Source organism: Mus caroli, unplaced genomic scaffold (genome assembly GCF_978045245.1).
Source record: "Mus caroli unplaced genomic scaffold, Mus_caroli_1 scaffold_15, whole genome shotgun sequence".
NCBI classification, from domain to species: domain Eukaryota; kingdom Metazoa; phylum Chordata; class Mammalia; order Rodentia; family Muridae; genus Mus; species Mus caroli.
Genome location: NW_028227270.1, coordinates 74270935 through 74291542, shown reverse-complemented (window position 1 = coordinate 74291542; position 20608 = coordinate 74270935). Strand labels below are relative to the sequence as shown.

Here is a 20608-nt window from a genome sequence, read left to right as displayed (position 1 = left end):
CCAGCCCCGCCCTGCAGACATCTCCGTTCGATTTCGTTTCCCAGAAGGATTTACAGCTTCCTACACTTTCCTGCTGACCACCATTGCAGGGATTCCTCAAATTAAACACGAGGCCTTCTCTCTGACACCCATCATTGCTGCTCATTATCCTGACTAGGCCAGGTCAAGAAGGAAGAAGACCCCATTTTTTTTAAGACTTATTTATTTAATATGAGTAAACTGTAGCAACTTCAGACACACACCAGAAGAGGGCATAGGATCCCACTACAGATGGTTGTGAGCCACCATGTGCTTGTTGGGATTTGAACTCAGGACCTCTGGAAGAGCAGCCAGTTCTCTTAAACCCTGAGCCATCTCTCCAGCCCCAGGTCACTTACTCTTAACGTTAAGTAAATAGTCTGTCTCATTTCTGAGTCACTTTATAAGCTGGCTGGTACACCACCCTCCCTTGCTTCTTTCCTGAATGCATGCTAAAAACATCAACTGTTGGTCTATCATACATGTTATCATGCATGCTAAAGACATTAACTGTTGGCCTATCACACATATTCCAAGTATTTTTCCCAACTCTGTTATGTTTTGTTATTTCATATTCAGATATTAAAGAGCATAGCTAGATGGCAGCAGTGAGCAAGTTCAGCAATAGCCCAGCAGGTAACAGCGCTTCCCCATCTGATGACTCCACTTTGTCCCCTGTGACCTACATGGTGGGAAGAAAGAACCGATTCACATATATATGCAACATAATATATATATATATTATAATATATATATATATGCAACATAATATATATATATATATATTCCAGGTAACCCTGGCTGTTGTGGCAAGCTGGCCTCGAACTCATAGATCCACCTGCCTGCCTCTGCCTCCTGAGTGCTGGGGTTAAAGGCGTGTGCCACCACTGCCCAGCCCTAAAAGCAAAACTTGTAATACTCAAATCCTTTCTCTTTCCTTTACAGTTTTTGCTCACAGTTTTCACACACAGTTTTCACACAGGAGTTTGCTCACAGTTTCATTTAGTTGTGAGTCCTGCCTCTTCCTGGTGGAGGGGCTCTGGGAAGGCCTCATGTCTTAAAGTGGCAAATGCTGAGCGCTCTTCTACCTGACTAGGATATCAGGCTGGTCACAGAGGCACCAGCCACTGTGCCTAGCTAGCGAAGAGCCTGAGATGGTTTTTAGTCATTATCTACAATGAGTATCATCTTGTCATTAGTTTGGTGCAAAGAAGGAAGTCACCAGCTAGTCACTGTTCCTTCTGTCTTGCCAGAGCTCTGTACAGCTTCCTAGTTTTAAAGATGACAGTAAAAAGGATGAGACAGTGGACAGCAGTCCTCAGAAAGGAATCATTGTTGTCTGTTTTTTTTCCATAGCTTTCTTTGTGGTCTCACTGATAAATGTAAGGGGGGAGTGTTTCTCACATGAGAGAGAGAGAGAGAGAGAGAGAGAGAGAGAGAGAGAGAGAGAGAGAGAGAGAGAGAGAGAGAGAGAGAGAGAGAGGAGCATGCTAGGATCCAGGATAGGCAAACTGGTCCCCAATCTTTTGCAACATTAGGATACAATGTTGCAGTGGGAAAGAACATGCTATAATGAACAGCAGCAGTAAAAAAGCCAATGGGACCAATTCTATGGACTTCTCATTATTTCCCCACCCTGACACTGTGTGAATGCATGAGCCCTGGGCTGCAGTTATGCTCAACCAATTCTTTTGTTCAGTCACCATCAGGAAACCACTATTACAGGAAGAATAGCTGTGAACTTAGCCAAGATCCCAATGGTTAACCAAATCTTCAAAGTGTACCATGTATCCCTGGAACAGCAACAGTTTCTGCAGGCAGCACAGGGAAGGCTTAGCTTCTTTGCTCTGTCTTAGAACACTGGACATCCCAAAGACCCACACAAAGACCCATGGTTGACCCAGATGAATGAAGGTCTTTCTTTCCCCCTCTGCAGTACTGGGGGCTAAACATAGGGTCTTACATGCTAGGTAAGTGTTCAACCACTGAGTTCCATTCCCAGCTGCGAGGGTTTTTCATTAAAAAAAAAAAACAACAAAAAAAAAACCTTCTGTTGTGTTCATGTCCGTATTTTTAAAAAAACCTTTCTCAGCCTAGGAAAGAATGACTTAGCTGCTGCTTCTGAACCTTGGCTCACAAAAAAAAAAAAAAAAAGGCAGCTGTTTATGCTGCATGGTGGGAACTAGGGAATTCAAACACTGCCTGGGCAGATCTCATAAAAGATGCAATATCCCCACCCTGAATGCTTCCCAATTACAGTTTACAGTTTACACGCAAGCAGAATGGAGTGCTGTTTGTCTAGGCAAAGGCCTACAGGGAGGTTCAGAAGTCCTGTGGGAAACAGGAGGATCTATGGGTATTTGTTCTCAACCCAGACAAACAGAGCAAAGCTACAAGACTGCCCAACCCAAGAGGCCCGTGGCTTCCTGGCAGAACCCATGTCAGGGAGGCATCTGTGGAGACCGCCCTGAGCTTCACACACCCACTGCAGTGAACCCACAGGGCATGCCGCATCTGACCTCACTGTTAATAAGCATGGCCAAGACGCCCGTTCCTTCAGGGTTTATAATCGCATCACCAATGACCATGTAGACAAGTTATAAAACCCGGGCATGCCCAGTGAGACATGCAACACGACGTCAGAGCAGTAACAGGAGCTCCTGTGTGGGACCTCTGCAAGCTGAGTCACCCAACACTGAGTCACGGATGATACGGATCTTTGAAAAACCAACACCGCCAGGTCTCCCTATGTGGGCGTCACCTGACCCCTTGGGAACAGCAGTAATGGCCTCCCAGCCACCATGCTAGGTCTTTACAATTCAGGGTCCCGACAGCAATGCACTAAAAGGAGTCAACTTGGAACAAGGGACAAGACAATTATATTAGTCCTGTGTCCAACATCTGCCTACGGAACCGACAGGATGGACCGGGGCCTAGGAAGTAGGATAATGAAGAAAGAGGGTATGGTCCAAGTTGTTTATAATCCACATTTAAAAAAGCACCACCATGGACACAGCAGAGTGGATAGAACTCTTCAGCAGGGTGTGGCACAGTATAGACTTCCACGAACAGAATATACTTCTACGTGGGAGAGTATAGGATCTAAGATTGGAACAATGTTATAGCTTAGGTCTTTAATGTCTCCAAAGTCCCACAAGTTAAAGATTGCTACTAGTTCAGGGTAGTACTAGTGGGAAATAGTGGAATTTTTAGACGGTAAGAACCTAAGTGCATAGAGAAATCCTTGGATTATTGGCGGGATGCATGAAGAAGACTTAGAACCCCAGTTTTTCCTTCTTTACTTCGTGGCCTTGAGGTTAAAGGTTTTAATCTACCTTACAGCCAGTTATTATATGCTGTCTTTTATCTCAGTACCAAAGTAATGGGGCCAATCAGCCATGAACTGAGGCCTCCAAAGCTTTTCTCTCTATGTAAGGTTTGATCTCGGGTTCCCTATAGCTACGGAAGCTAAACAATACAAACACAACCCATGACCAAATTGATCTCTTAAGCCCCTTCTTTTCTTCCTCTCTTTGCCCTCTAGAGTTGGGCTGGCAGGAGCTTGGCTGTGCATTTGTGAGCTGCAACTCCTAGCCCTGCTTCTTTATGAAGGTGCTTTCTCCTCTACACAGGGCTGACAGCCACAGTAATTTTGATGACTCTGGACTTGGCAGGGGCCCAGATCCAAATCTGAGCACCTGGATAGTACAAGAATGGACAGGTCTCGCTTGCATACCTCAAAGGGAGAAGAAGGCCTTATTTGGATGAGGTTTAAGCAAATTCCTTCCTCAAAGGCCTTTGGCGTGGGGAGTGCAGCTCACAAAATTTCTCACATCCAGAGACTTCAGGCCATATTTAAGTTGAATGAAACCAAACTCTAGTTCAGATAAAGGAACAAAGACATTAAGCCTACACCTGGAGGTGCAAATTTTAATTTTTCAATCAACTTCAGAAGTTTACTGTGAAGGGACCTGGTAAAGAGAACTTGAGAAACTGGGCCACGAAGTGAAAGCAAGCCTCAGGCCACTTTCCACTGTGGCATCCAAGTGCTATCAGAATGGCCGTCCAGGGAAGTGTCACTTGTACCATAGCAGGGAGTGTCTTACCCAGACAACATTTCCAACCCAGGGACACTGCTAGGGCTGGCATGAGCTGGCCGTTTCTGTTGTTGTTATTTCTAGATGAAGTGGCTGACTCACAGGGAAGAGAGCCAAGGAGCAAAGAAAGCAAGATCGACTGGGGAGCCTGTCTCCACACGAACGGCTGCTGCCAAAGAAGCATCCCTTAGCTCTGACAGCATTTGACAATGATTCTCTCCAGTAAGGTAGCCGGCTCAAGCTTCTGTCCCTTCGAGAGTTCCTGGCTATGGTGGTCTTGGGGAAATGTGTAAACAGTGCTCAGCTGAGCACCTGGAGCTCAGGAGTTTGGACGGCATCTGTCTGGAGAGAAGATTCAGGTACTAACACTCCCAGCTCAGACCCACACCACGGCTTCTTAACAGAACCACTCTAGGGCTCAGGGAGATGAGACATGTCCAGGGCAGGAGTTGAATCCATACGTCATCGATAGAATGTATCCCTGGTTTTATGTCATCGATAGAATGTATCCCTGGTTTTATGTCATCGATAGAATGTATCCCTGGTTTTATGTCATCGATAGAATGTATCCCTGGTTTTATGTCATCGATAGAATGTATCCCTGTTTTTACGTCATCGATAGAATGTATCCCTGGTTTTGTTTCGATTCACATTGGTCACTGCTTTTACCTATAAAAGGTAGCAGGACCTTCCCAGACCTCTATTTTTCTTCTCTGTGAAATGCAGACAACAGTATTTCCTAATCTAACTCTACATTCTGGTCATTCTATCTGCCCCTCCACCCACATGTAAAAGGCTCAACGATATGCCAGGAAGGAATGTGGTATGTGGACTGTATTTTATACCGTGGTGACCGTTATCTGCCCCTCTGAACACAGCTATGTCAAACTGTGTTTCTGAGTCAGAAAAAGGAAACATGAACAAAGTTGAGGCGAGGAAGGATTTAAAAGGATATCTGGAGGCAGGGCTGTGTGTGTCTAGTGCACACAGCACCCTGGGTCCCAGCTCCAGTGCAGGTGAACCCTGTCATGGTGGTGTACAACTAGAACCCAGCACTTGGGAGGTGGAAGCAAGGTGGTTAGAAGTTTAAAGTCACCCCCAGCTTCAAACACAGCAAGTCGGAAGTCAGCCTGGGATATACGAGACCCTGTCCCCAAATTGAAAAGGGACCCAGGGGTAGGGTACAGAAAAAGATATTATATAATAAATATATGCTATAAATGTAAATAAACATATATGTCTACTTTAAAGTTTATAAGGTTAACTTGCTCATTCATATTTTGGGCATCTTTACCAATTGAATTCTCCTGAACTGAACTGCTCACTCGTGTCCAGCTCTTGAGATTCACAGATATCAATAACCTTTATTGATATAAGCCTGATCCCCAAATCTTCTACCAGTTGAGGTATGATCTATAAAGAGTCAGTTGTACTGGGTTCCAAGTTGGTTTATATCAAATGGATGTCTTTGTGATTATATACTTTAATTAGACAAATGAGTTTCTGGGTCATTGAGATGGCTCAGCAGATAAAGGGGCTTGCTGCCAAAGCCAGACAACCTGAGTCCCACTTAGTGGAAGGAGAGACCTGACTCCAGCAAGCTGTTCTCTGATGTGTGTGTGTGTGTGTGTGTGTGTCCTTTCTCCCCTCTCTCCCTCTCCTCCTCTTTATTTTTAATAAAAAATTCTTTAATAAGAAGAATTGCTGATCTTAAGGACTTAAGACGCTCAGGACCTTGATGAAGCAGAGTCTCTAGAATGGTCACGTGTGTGAGACAATTGATAAAACGCCGTAAAGGAAAACGAAATCAGACCTGGAAGGGGCTTATGCTGCGTTTTTTTGGTTAGCGGCTTTCAAAACAGCAGGCACTGTGTACAACCCAGGCTGACCCTAATGATGTCTGAACAGCCAACATCAGTGTTCCTGCTGACTACATGAAGAACTGCTGCAGCTTTCCGTAATGGCTAATAACTGTCAGCTACTTCTGGGATGCACAGAACTTGCTAAGAGTCTCAATTCATCCTCAAGTTCCTGATAATGAAGGACTGTTATGATTGCCTACCGTTTGGGTCCAAGAAACCAAGAGCCTGGGCCTTCTCCAGGTACTTAATAAGAGTACACTTCAACAGTCAAATACTTACACCTAAATACATTAGAGCCTATTGATATTATGCCATTCTGCCGGCAATTTGGTTCTAATTTGGCAACCGATAGCTTTTAGAATGTTAGCTTTGGTGCACACTGGCTCTATCGTCTCAATTCCCTCAAGCAATGAGAAATTGATCATTTCCACCTCTGACCACATAAACCCCCCCAGATGGGAACAGAATCAAACATGGCCATCCGGCTCTGGCCTGCAGCTCAGCCCTCAGCCTGGAGGTGCTCCTGTATCCTCACACAGTGCGAAACACATGAGGAGATCAGGAGTCAGCAGTAAATCTTCTCTTCCAGGTTGTGGGGTACCCACAAATGCCCAAGAACACATGGTTTCAGTAAATTTGAGCAAAACACCATATGGCAAGAAAGATTACATAATTTCTAGGACAATGTTCAGAATCTCCATGCTAAGGAAAATTACACGAACCCCCATGTATACCACCACCCGACTGCTACTCTTTCTTTCCTTTAAAAAAATACTTGTTCGTATTTTTATTTATGTATTATGTGTTTGTATATGCCACGTGTGTACTGCTGCCTGAAGAGGCTGAGGAGATACCAGATCCCCTGGAACTGGAGTCACTGGAGGGCGTGAGCCACCCATACGGCTGCCAGGAACCAAACGCCAGTCTTCTGGAAGGACAGCAGGTGTTCTTAACCACTGAGCCATCCCTCCAGCCCTCAGACTGCTTTTTCTATCAGCAGTAAGATTCAAAGATAAACAGGCAGGAAATAGACAGCAAGGCTCTTGGAAACCACTTACCCACCGGCAGGGCTCATTTTAGGAAATGACATTTTTTAATATATTGATTCCCTATCAAGAAGGTCTTAATTACCATTAGCACGATGTAATCCTTTAATGACATGGCTCAGGTTTGTCACTATGGACTCTAATTCAGCCACTTTCTAATCTTGTAATGAGAGCTACATGTAGTTGCGTGCTGAGGTTGGGGGAAGAGGTGAGTTTACACAGAGGGGGGCAGGTTTTGAGGTCTAACTCTGCAGTCTAGTAACTTGTCTGTTTTCTCCCCGCCCCTCCCCCGCCCCAATTATTCCTACCACAAAGACTTTTGCTTCTGACTCAGAACTACCTGTCAGACATTACAATGTCCACATACCAAGAGGGTAAGAGGAGGGAGAGATACTTCAAGTGCACAGTGCTCCAAAGCGCACTTTACTTCCATGCAACACTAACGCCGAACAAGCCAGCCTTTGATTCGCCAAAGAAGCTGGGACAGCCACAGCTGTGCCTGTCTGCACAAAATGGATGATTCGGCTTTATGGAAGACGTGGCTGCAGTCCTTTACCTTATCCTGTCCACAGATGAGGAAAAAGGTTATCTTTATCTCACCAAAGCCTGGCAGCTTGTGGCAAAACCAGGTGCCATAAACCCCAGCCTGGTTGGTTGGTTTGACAACGGACTGATGCTACCCACGGTCCCGACACAGTGAGACAATGAGACATCTGAGGACACATTTTATGGGATTCTGTGACACATACACCAACACTGCAAAGGTGGGGGTCGAGAATCAGAACCCCATCGTCTGATGCAAGCACTCACTCATTCTTTTAGCCCAAGTCTTGAGGTGTCCTTCTCGATTCCAGAGAACTCAAGAGTTTCAGGTTAAAAAGCCAGAGAGGGTAGAATATCTCGTGATAGTTTCTAACAAACAGCAAGACTTCATTGAGGATTTAATGTTCAGACCCAGCCCATGATGCAGTGAGGGATCTGGCATCCTTGGCTTACCCAGCCCATGCATCTAACAATTCCCGCTCGACCTGCCAGACCCCAGTTTTGAGAGCTGCTTTGAGAGCCTGGACCCAGGCTCAATGAGGCCATTCTTCATGGAGCCTGACAAATAAGTTGGTTTCAGAACACTGTCCTTCTCTCTCCCCGTTCCCCTTACTTCTCACCAGAGAATGAATGCTTCCACCTCTAGTCACAGCCAAGAACTGCTGTTCCTTTTAATCAAGGAAAACGGAAATCAAATTAGTGCTGAAACCAAACATATCTCACCTACAATCGATGCATTTCCTATGCAGATTCTCGATCATAGTCGAACACCCGAGAGAACAGGGACCACGAATTTTACATTTTGCTAAGAGTGTTATAATATGTGTGTAATAATGACGATATCTACAGAATAAGAAAAGTTCTACCTTTCCCCTCAGTACTGTAAAGATGTATGTTTCCATGAATCAAGAGACCTTATTTCAAGGTTAATTGAAACTTATTTGAATGGTTCACTCAGCCAAAAATTTGTGCCAATGTTAGGCTACCCGTACATTAAAAAAATCATTTTAATCTATTTATAATTCTGATCATAGTGTTCCTCAGATCCTAAATCCCACAGATCTCTTATCATCTGGGTCCAGTGAAGCTGTACTTGGCTGAGAAGAAAGTCTTCGGGCCTGCATGCTACACTGCAAGAGGCTACTGTGGTGTCCTGCAGGCAGCGACGGAAGACATGTGCAGAGGGATACAGGAATAAAATGGTCTCTGCTACACTGTCTCAAGCATCCCCTGCCATCAGCTTACATTTTTCACCTCACTGATCTCTACTTCTTAGCCTGGCTTTGAGGATTTCCTGCCATCACAGCCTCGCTTCCATCTCTGCTCAGGCCCCTGCTAGCACCATGCACCAGTCCCTCCCTACAAGAAGCTCAAATGGAGTACCACTTTATGGGTACCTTCCTCCAGTCAGCATTGTGGTCCCTCAGTGACCCTAAAGGACACCCAATGGCAGAGTTCCACAGGAGCTGCCTTTCGCATTTTATAGGAAGCGTGATGAAGCTCAGAGAAAGTAAACAGTTCTCCCAAAGAGCCAAAGCAGGGCTCTGGGATTTTTAACCCAGACCCGACATCAAGGCCCACAGATTTTCCTTGATTCCATGACACTTCATGTCTGGGTACCTCTGACATTCCTCTTACATGCTTAACTTAATTGTTTTTAATTAACAGGTAAGACTGGTATTTGTGTGTTACATACACACTTTAATATATGAATGCACTCTGGAGTGACTGAATCAGGTGAGCGAACATACACCTAACCTCAATATTTACCATTTTTCCCTTTTGGACTTACTTTAGATGCTCGCTTTCATTGCCATCGCTATATCTCTCTTAGCACAGTAGCCAGGCCATGCTTTTGTAACTCAGAGCTCTATAGTACTTAAACCTTGTCAAGTTTAGGCTTGACCTGAGAGCATCCCTGAGGCCAGTGACATCCTTAAGAAGCACACAACTAAAGACCTAATGGGGTTTGGAATTTTGGTGCTATGGGGTATTTGGTGGTATGGGGCAGGGGTGGGGAGGTGGGCAGTCAGAGTCTTGCTACTTAGCACTGCCTGGCCAAACAAACACTGCTTATGTAGCTCAGCCTCAAAGTGGCCTTGAACTCAAGGCCATCCTCTTGCCTCAGCCCCCTTAGTGCCAGAACCCCAGGTGTGCATGCATCCTTACCCGCAACCCTCTGTTGCGGTTGTTAAACCCAGTCTAGGGCTGCTTAGCAAGGAAAGGGCGGAGCCAGATCACCGACTTTGCAAACCCACCCACTAGAGAGTGGGTGTGAGACACACTACAGGGAAACTCCGGGATAATTAGAGAAAACAGACACAGCGGCGGGAAAGGCCAGAAGCCCAGGGGGAACAGCCAACTTACCAGCATATTTTGTTGTGTTCGATTCATCCATGGACCAAAAGCAATAATCAAAGGCAAACACCTGAATGGAAGAACAAAATATAAAGCTTAAGAATGCGCTCCAGAGAGGTGAAAAGGGCGGGGGCAGGGGCGGGGGCGGGGGCGGGGGGCGCAGGACACATGGGGGGGCGGGGGTCCTGCTCAGGGAGGATGAGGGGAGGTTCTCTTCATGTCCACCCTTCAAGATGCTTCTTATTGAAGGCCTGGGCCAATGTGGTTGAATACAACCCAAGGACTCTCCCCGTTCTCTGTTAATCTCATCACAGCATTTAATTGTTCTCTCTGCTTCCGTTCTACTCTTTTCTGTGGTCTACTCATCATGACATAGGAATGCCCATCCTTTTGATACAGTGACTTCAACAAATCTGTTGGGTTGAATTCCTAGCTACCCTGGTCGGCATAAGCCTGCGGGCTGCAGGTTGGACAGAGCTGGATGATCTATGAATGCCTTATTTCCACTTGTATCCTAAGTTCCCCGAAGGCAGGAACCATATTTAATTCATCTTTGAAACCTGCAATATTTATATTCATGGCTTTGGAATTATTTATCGAATGATTCATGGCATTGAAACTTTTGCAAGGAAGCAGGTTATACTTTTTATACAAGTCTTACATGGGCTGGCGAGACAGCTCAGGAGGACAGAGGGCTTGCTGCATGGTCATGAGGACCTGAGTTCAAATGTCCAGAACCCACGTGAAAAGCTCCAAGTGAGCGTGTGTATATGTAAGTCCATCAATGAAGAAGGGGCACAAAGTAGGGAGGGTTTGGGGGGCTCCCAGCCTAGCTCTAGGTTCAGTGAAAGACCCCATCTCAAGGAACGAGGGAGGGTGATATGCCACAACTCACACCACTATCTTCATCCTCTTCATCCCCTCCTCCCTCTCCTCCTCTTTCTCTCTCCTTCCCACCTCCCTCTCTCAATCATACACACACACACACACACACTCACACACACCACACACACACACACACACACACACACACACACACGAAACAAAAACGAAAGACTAACTCATACATACAATAGTTTCATCCCAGCACACAGATCCGGGCAGATGCAATAGGCATCACTTACACCATTGGCTCCAGATTCAGACTTGATACAGACACACCCACCAAAGGCAACCTTGTAACGAACAGCTACCGGACAATAGTTTCTGCCAGCAAAGCAACGAGCATTTACTGCCCGTGAGGGTTCTTTCAATGACTCAAAAGTCCACACAGGCATAGTCCAGATGATCTTCTTGCATCTGGGTAGGACTGAACCTCACCACCACCCTTAAGAGACCTGTGTTCTTTTAAAACAGTTCCAGAATGGAGATTCTGCAATCCCCTGCCCCTCCATCAAACCAGGTAACCTTCTCTTTCATCCTGTCTCTGTCTTCCGCCTAAGTCAACCTCCAACCTTACTGCAAATGGCCAATACAAACCCTTTCCCAGTTTTTAAATATCTCTACTAGTGTCTTCGGGATCACGACAGGTCTCTTTATTAGTTCCTAGAGAGAGTGGCATTCCTGCCCATCTTGGGCCATTTCTTAACAGTTTGCTGTCTTGCATGTGGAGTCGCCAATCTACTGGTCTCTATACACAGGGCCGCTACTTGAAATGGGATGAGACCCAACCCAAGCTGGAGCACGCGTGCGCTAGTAGCAATCCCTGCTCATCCTGCAATAATTTCCACCAGTTGAGAATTTGAAGTTGTTTCTAATAGGAAAAAAAATCCCATAAAATTTCATTCTCCATATCTCCCCATTAAATTCTAGACAAATATTAAAATGCTAGCAAAGCATAAAGGGGCTCTGAAGGAATTATAAGATACTGGAATTCTTTGCCTAGCAAGCACTGACCTCTCCTCCTCGAGCTGGGGGATCTCCTGGATTTCACAAACGCTGGTCCTAGGCACTTCGGATAGTGATCCCAGCAAGCCAGATATGGAGTGTGGGCTTTTATTTTTGTAAACATTTATCAGGAAGAAGTCTGGAGTCTGACTCATCTCACTCTATATAAGACGCCATACATCATACTGGAGACCTGTATTGTTCTAGGACTAACTCCTTCCGTTGGAGTCCCCAATGGCTACTACACAGCTCGTTGTGAAGCCGATTGTATCCTCACTCCAAAGTCGGTGATGGGAGACACCGAAAGCCTGCATACAACCGAGCAAATGCATACAGATGGAGGCTGGGTGTGACAGGAGCTCAAACCTGGGATCTCAGCCTTTGGGAGGCCGAGGCAGGAGGATTGCCACAAGTCTTATGCCTGTGTGAGTGACATAGTAAGTTCTGGGTCAGCATGGGATGCCTCTAAATGATACCCTCAACAGCAAACACACACATAGAAAGAAAAGAGGGAGGGAGGGAGGGAGGGAGGGAGGGGAGAGAGAGAGGATGGAGCCTAAGCTGCCTATTTCACCAATGCCAACTAACACTAGAAATTCACACCTTTTTAACCAGAAAAAGAGCCAAATGTACAGACATTCTCAAGTTATTTATAAAATTACAAACCCATTGTCTTCAGCAAAATCCCATTTTTTTTTCCTTAGCCCACCACGTGTGAGACTCACGCTAGCACCAAACTCCTAGCAGCTTATCCATCTGTTTCAACTCCACTGGGCCCTTAAAAAAAAAAACCATGAGCTCTGCATTTCTGTGAACCGCTGCGCACGCGGCGAAGCGGCTAAGGCTGGTTTTAATAAGATGAACTCATCGACTGACATATATCCTGGATTGAGGCGGTTCCAGGATTTGTGAGCAGCACGCTGCACAAATGTCCCGCTTATTGAGAAGTGTGATCTCTGGTGGCATTGCAGCAAAATTCAATTGTGGTTTAAAAAAAGAAAAAAAAGAAAGAAAGAAAGAACTCTGAAAGAAGCATCCTGTGCATTCCAAGGAGAAGGAAAAGGCACAGAGTTCTGAGAAATGTGCTCTGCAGCCATTTGCCCATTTTCCAGATATGGTGGTACACAGCTCTAATTACAGCACTTAGAAGGCCGAGGTAGGGGGTCAAGAGCTCGAGGCTAGCCTGAGCTACACAGAGACTAAGACCCCAGCTTAACAGAGTAACAAAGGCCAATGAGAAGGTACCTCAACCATATGGGTTCTGTGGCTTTCTTCATTTCTTTCCTCTTTAAAAAAAAATATATGTATATATATATACTTTTATTTTAGGTGCATGACCGGTTTCCATGTGCATGTAGTACCCACAGAGGCCAGAAGGGGGCATCGGATTCCCCTCTGGAATTACATGCAGCACCTGCTGTGGGTGCTGGAAACTGAACTCAGAACCTGGGTCCTCTGCAAGAGCAGCAAGTGCTCTTAGGCGCCGAGCCATCTCTCCAGCCCCTCTGGGGCCTGCTTTGATCCCGCCTAGTTTTGTGCTTTCACTAAGGTCTCCAACCACGAGGAACTTACTTTAGGAATCCATCTTACCATCCAATCCTACCTGTCACTCTCTGTTTGAGACCCTAATACTTGTCAGTTACGTTTTCTGTCCTGTAGTTGCATATATCTAGTCAAAAATACCAAACATTTGGGTGCAGTGGTGCACTCCCGAAACCCCAGAACTCTGAGAGTGAGGCAAGTGGATCAGCCCATCGTCACCTTTGGGCTATGAGACTCCAGCCACCCCTCCCAGAAAAGGACAAAAGAGGAAATAATTATTCCTTTTAAAAAATACATATATTGTTTTAGAAGTAATTTTCATATGCCTTTTCATCCCTTTCCCAGGAGGAAAGGGTGTCTAAGTCTTATTATGGCACCATAATTTAATTGTAGACGGGGGAAAAACTTGGAAAACCAACGTCCATTTCTGCAACCTGGGTCTATCTAAGCTTGTTTCAATTTAACATTTTCAATGTTATCTTAAATGTCCCCCCTTTATGAAACCTTTACTGGGGATACTTCTTTTGAAAATTTAATAGATGATGGTGGTGGTGGTGAAGGTGGTGGTGGTAGTGGAGGCGGTGTGTGTGTATGATATGTGTGCAGTCTCGGGTAGGATACAACACACATGTGGAGACTGGAGAACAGCTCACAGGGCAGTGTTTTCCTTTGGGTAAAGGCCTGGGTCCCAGGGATCACCCATAACATCAGGCTTGGCACCAAGCAGCTTCAGCCGCTTAAGGACACTGCTAATTACTCTGAACTCCGTGCCTGCCTAAGTGCGTCTGTGCACACGTAGACACACAGCTCTGCGCAAGGCTCCCTTTGTTCTGGTATATTATTATTATTTATTAAGAGATCAAGGGCATGGGGGCTGCAGAGATGGCTCAGTGGTTAACAGCACTGACTGCTTTTCCAGAGGTGCTGAGTTCAAATCCCAGCAACCACATGGTGGCTCACAATCACCTGTAATGAGATCTGACGCCCTCTTCTGGTGCGTCTGAAGTCAGCTACAGTGTACTTATGTATAATAATAAATAAATTAAAAAAAAAAGAGGTCAAGGGCTTTGCTCTCATGCTTGATAATTCATCAGAACATTTTTTAGTTTGTAACAGCTTCTTGGTGAATGGGCTGGCTAGTTTTATGTCAACTTGACACAGCTAGAGAGGAAAGGAACCTCAATTAAGAAAATGTCTCCACATGATCAGGCCTGAGGCAAGCCTGGAGGGTATTTTCCTAATTAGTGATTGCTGGAGGAGAGCCCAGCCCACTGAGGATGGTTCTAGCCCTGAGCTGGTGTCCTGGGTTCTGAAAAAATACCAGAAAAACAAGCCACGAGGAGCAAGCCAGTAAGAGGCACCCTTCCATGGCCTCTGCATCAGCTCCTGCCTCAGGTTCCTGCCCTGTGTGAGTTCCTGCCCTAACTTCCTTCAGTGGTGGACTATGATGTGGAAGCATAAGCCAAATAAATCCTTTCCACTCCAAGTTGCTTTTGGTTCTGGTGTTTCGTCACAGCGAACAGTAGCTCTGACTAAGACGGTGAATTCTCCCTGAACTGAAGCGTCTTGTGAATCTGTGAACTCACATACAATGGACACTTGAAACAACAGCAAGGGTCGTCTCGGGTAAATACCTCCCCATTACAGACAGTGGTGAAGACCCTCTTCACTTCTACTGGAGGAAAGACAAGATTCGTGTTTCCCCATAGGCAGAATTCTTGTGTTTACGAATTCTACATTTCTCCCTTCTTTGCTTCACGCCTCCATCTCACTGGGAGCCTCCCTGGTCTAGGAACTGTGCCCATTCATTTCTTCCTTTCTTACTAGGGTAGGTAAGGGCTCAGATTCACTAAGTTAAATACACACACAAAAATATAAAGTCTTTTTTTTTTTTAAGTTCATGTGCTGCTCTGTTCAGAAAACACTAGTGCAAACCACGTGACTTCCTAGCTCCTCAATCTAGAATGCTTAAGAAGTCCGCTCCACGTGATGCCCCTCTGCTCTGTGTGAGAGAACAGTTTCTTCCCTCTATCCTAGCTTCATGGCCTCTTTGAACTATGAACCCTGTGTTCACATCTGGAGACCCAGCGGCCATTCACAGTCCATCCTGCACTGTCTGGAATCTGTGCCCAACACCACTCTGCCAACCTCAATGGCTCCAGTTGCTGGAACACAGGCTTGCTGGGCATCTATTTTTATTTTCTTTCTTTTTTTAACTTTATACCTTTTTGACTATAAGAAAGATGTTTCTGGTCTGCCCCCATTTCACAATGGTGGTGTTATAAAAACTGTCACACCAAAGGACAAGGAATGTTCTATATTCCATTCCATGTGGACATTTTCAATACTTTTCTCACTTTCCTCTCTCCTACCATCAGAATTATTATAAAAGTTACCCATCACTATGTGTAACAATATATGTTAGTTGTATTATTAATTATTTTAAGTTAAACCCCACTTAAATCCCAGACTGCAACTGCACAGGACCCTGTTTGAGTCCAGGTCTGTTCTCACTGCTGCTGTTTGTAGAATTCACTGGACCAACACAAACTTCATCCTGTGCCTGGCCACAGCTGCCACAGGTCAGGGAGAGGGACACCAGAGCCACCAGCCTTACTAGTCAGCTCTGCTGACAGACCTCTCTTCCTGTTTAAAAGTCTGTCAAGTCAACGCTGTCTTGTCACAGTGTAATTAATCATTTCTTTCATACACACTTGTAACTACACACCACATGATGTCTTGGGCTTCACAGTCAACCCTGCCTGGCTGAAGATTCACAGCAGCTAACAGCATCTGCAGCACACAGACCCACAAGAAATAAACCATTGCCCCAAGCTCAGAGACCCCATCAGGTCTTCCACAGGAGGGAACTACACTTCTGGCAAGTACCTTAGATGGGGACTCAGCATTCTAAGAGGGAAGAGGGAAGGGTGTCTCTCTCAGGAACTCATCCATATTGTCATCAATTAAAAAGGAAATTTGAAACCTTCCTTTTTAATAGGAACCCCATGCCACAACATTAACAGTAATACAGGGCTTCCACTTGACCCTGGGTCTGTGTAAACCAGTGGTGCATACTCAGTGAAGCAGGAGCTCCATCCTGACTCTTTCGAATGCTCCGTTCAGTTCGTGTTTGCATCTTTATCAGTCTCTCCCAGTATCTGCTTCACCAGATGCTGAGGGTTGGGTAGAGGTACCACATCCTGTCTAAAGATAGTCTATATTGGTTCTCTCATGAATTAAGAATTAAAGATTCAACTTCTCCCACAGTGCGTTCAGAAAGGCAACATGGGTATTTCTAAACACGGGCTGTTCCTCTCAGAAACACTGGTGGAAGCTGTGAGCAGCTCTGAGCTCGCAGTTTGCAGCCTGTCCGCCGACTTGACAAATGGCTGCCTCTGCCAACCACACAAGGAAGACTAAAACTCACCCTGACACCAATCACGGCAGGAGGTATTTAGACCTGGTTCCAGAGAGCTCGCCTTCTGTGCTTCCCACACCCTGTAGGAGAAAGCCCAGTGTATACTACCAGAGGGAAGAGGAAGCTAGCTGGCTTCCAGGAACCAGGTCTCAGACACTAAGGACCCAAGGCAGCCCAGTGGCTGCAGACACAGGACAGGGTGGAGGGATCCATCTATCACTCTGCTGGAGATGCCTGAGGCAGGACTCCAGCTGCTTCCCCTGGTCCAAAGAGCTTTTACTGTTCTGGATAGCAAGCGGGACCATGCTGAGAGTCAGGGGAGATAATGATTTTCGATTTGGGGGCTGAGAAGTGTGCAACCCGGTATCCCACCATCTGCATCTCTGAGCATCCTTGGGCACAGAACACAGTGAGAATAACTGACTCTGAATGCAGCCAGGTGCAAATCGGGCGAGAGGTAAACAGTCTAAAGAAAAGTCAGGGGCTGGCTGGTAAGAGCACTCACTGACTGCTCTTCCGAAGGTTCTGAGTTCAAATCCCAGCAATCACGTGGTGGCTCACAACCATCTGTAATGAGATCTGATGCACTTTCTGGTGTGTCTGAAGTCAGCTACAGTGTACTTATGTACAATAATAAATAAACCTTTGGGCTGGAGCAGTCAGGGACTGAGTGAGTGAAGTTGACCAGAGCGAGCAGAGGTCCTAAAAATTTAATTCCCAACAACCACATGAAGGCTCACAACCATCTGTACAGCTACAATGTACTCACATACATAAAATAAATAAATAAATCTTAGAAAGAAAGAAAGAAAGAAAGAAAGAAAGAAAGAAAGAAAGAAAGAAAGAGAGAAAGAGAGAGAGAGAGAAAGAGAGAGAGAGGAAGAAGAAGAAGAAGAAGAAGAAGAAGAAGAAGAAGAAGAAGAAGAAGAAGAAGAAGAAGAAGAGGAGGAGAAGGGAAGGAAGGAAGGAAGGAAGGAAGGAAGGAAGGAAGGAAGGAAGGAAAGTCAAGACAAAAATACACAGTGTTGTGTTTCTGAAAGTCTTCTGGAAAAATTTTAAAATGTGTTAGAGGGTCTGGAGAGATGGCTCAGTGGTTAAGAGCACTGACTACTGCTCTTGCAGAGGTCCTGAGTTCAATTCTCAGCAACCACATGGTGGCTCACAACCATCTGTAATGGGATCTGATGGCCTCTTCTGGTGTGTCTGAAGACAGCAACAGTGTACTCATCTACATTAAATAAATAAATAAAAATCTAAAAATGTGTTAGAATGACAGAGTGTGACAGAATTGTGCTGCTGTTCCAAACGACTCCCTGCCCTCTTTGAGAGGGTTACGTGTTCCCATTATGGCCTTGTGACCTGTTGGACCTGCAGAAGGAGATGTAATTTCTCATTCTAGTGACAGCAGGTTGGCCACATCACGGGCTTTGGCTTTGCCTACGTGTGTTATCCGAGCACAGCGTGACTGCAGCCAGTCCTGAGAGCAGTGGGATTGTGAGCCACTGCACTAGCAAGTCCCAGAGGGCAGCGGATCCTTCAGACTGGAGCCCACACTGCCACTGCACTAGCAAGTCCCAGAGGGCAGCGGATCCTTCAGACTGGAGCCCACACTGCCACTGCACTAGCAAGTCCCAGAGGGCAGCAGATCCTTCAGACTGGAGCCCACACTGCCACTGCACTAGCAAGTCCCAGAGGGCAGCGGATCCTTCAGACTGGAGCCCACACTGCCACTGCACTAGCAAGTCCCAGAGGGCAGCGGATCCTTCAGACTGGAGCCCACACTAAAGCCACAGACGACCTGGGCTGGCGCTAACTTTAGAGGAACATACTGCTGTTGTCTCGAGGCACTGAGCACCTAATGGAGCAGGCCAGCCCTACTGCCTGCCCTGTGTTCTCCATTCACTGCTGTTGCTTGCATCTGCAGCTGGGTCAATCTCTTGCATGCGCACTACAGCTTATATGACCCGAATACATGAAAATCACTAATGATCTTTCTGACCTATCAGACTGAGATCCGACTGTAGGTTCTCTGTAAGCTACCATTTCTCTTGGTTTTTAACACTCAGCGTTTCGTTTCACCCCATCCTCCACCCCCAGCACTGGGGATGGAACCCGGAGACTCATGCACACCAGACAGGGGCTCCCACTGAGCTACCCTCTCAGCCCTCACTACTTCCTAACACACCAATTGCTTCCTTACTTCTGCCCCTATATACATCACGATTCCTACCCCAATGTTCTGTCTCTGGAGACTTTACATGTGCATGCATGTCATCCAGAGGGTCCTTCTGTGAGGTCACGAAGACTGAAGTGGAGGCAGACGGTATGCAGGATAGCCCATTGTCACTTAAAACATCCTGCAGGTCTGGTCATCCATGCCACACTGAGTTCCCTGGACCAGAGACTGAGGCTCTGACCACGCCAGGAAAACAGAGGTAAATGGGGAAGGGTAGGCTGCCATTGAGACAGGACAGCAGAAGCCCAAGCCCCAGACACAAGGAAGAAAGGAGAGCAGCCAAAGCTAAGAGCTGATGCTTGTGGCTGAGATGTAATGTCATTTCATCAGCGCAGCGATGGGAGCCTCGTATGTAATTTAATGCTTCCATGACATACTCAAAAGCCAAATAAAGACAAATTTGCTTCAGTAAACTATTTTATTTTTTTCCCTTTTTTAAAATTAGGTATTTTCCTCATTTACATTTCCAATGTTATCCCAAAAGTCTCCCATACCCTCCCCCCCCCACTCCCACTTTTTGGCCCTGGCGTTCCCCTGTACTGGGGCATATAAAGTTTGTGTGTCCAATGGGCCTCTCTTTCCAGTGATGGCCGACTAGGCCATCTTTTGATACATATGCAGCTAGAGTCAAGAGCTGGTTAGTCAAGGGTTCTGGTTAGTTCATAATGTTGTTCCACCTATAGGGTTGCAGTTCCCTTTAGCTCCTTAGGTATTTTCTCTAGCTCCTTCATTGGGGGCCCTGTGATCCATCTAATAGCTGACTGTGAGCATCCATTTATGTGTTTGCTAGGCCCCGGCATAGTCTCACAAGAGACAGCTAGATCAGGGTCCTTTCAGCAAAATCTTGCTAGTGTATGCAATAGTGTCAGCGTTTGGAGGCTGATTATGGGATGGATCCCTGGATATGGCAGTCTCTAGATGGTCCATCCTTTTGTCTCAGCTCCAAACTTTGTCTCTGTAACTCCTTCCATGGGTGTTTTGTTCCCAATTCTAAGAAGGGGCAAAGAGTCCACACTTTGGTCTTCGTTCTTCTTGAGTTTCATGTGTTTTGCAAATTATAACTTATATCTTGGGTATTCTAAGTTTCTGGGCTAATATCCACTTATCAGTGAGTACATATCATTTGTGTTCTTTTGTGATTGGGTTACCTCACTCAGGATAATGCCCTCCAGGTCCAACCATTTGCCTAGGAATTTCCTAAATTCATTCTTTTTAATAGCTGAGTAGTACTCCATTGTGTAAATGTACCATATTTTTTGTATCCATTCCTTTGTTGAGGGGCATCTGGGTTCTTTCCAGCTTCTGGCTATTATAAATAAGGCTGCTATGAACATAGTGGAGCATCAGTAAAGTATTTTAGTTAACCTAGTATATACATTTTTTTTTTTAGTATAGCACAAACTATTTGTGCTACACTTTTTCCGCTCACCCTTGTATGAAACCTTAGAAATCAGCTGTGTGTTTTATACTTACTACACAGCTCAAGCCCTGGGAGCCACAGAGTGCATGCTCAAAAGCCTGGCCCAGTACTTTAGTCTCAGCAGAACAGAAGAAGCAGCAGGAGATCATCATAGAACCAAAGACCAGACAGCGGAACC

At 45.8% G+C, this 20608-nt stretch overlaps 1 protein-coding gene across 9 annotated transcripts in view; it reads right to left on the bottom strand.

Moving 5' to 3' along the window:
* Kif13a (kinesin family member 13A) overlaps positions 1–20608 on the bottom strand; it is a 179182-nt gene that overhangs the window by 87391 nt on the left and 71183 nt on the right. For all 9 annotated transcript variants that reach the window (XM_085831124.1, XM_085831120.1, XM_085831121.1 and 6 more), the window contains exon 4: positions 9934–9994. In XM_085831124.1, the coding sequence (XP_085687250.1) occupies positions 9934–9994 (61 nt within the window). The remainder of the gene's footprint in view (positions 1–9933; positions 9995–20608) is intronic.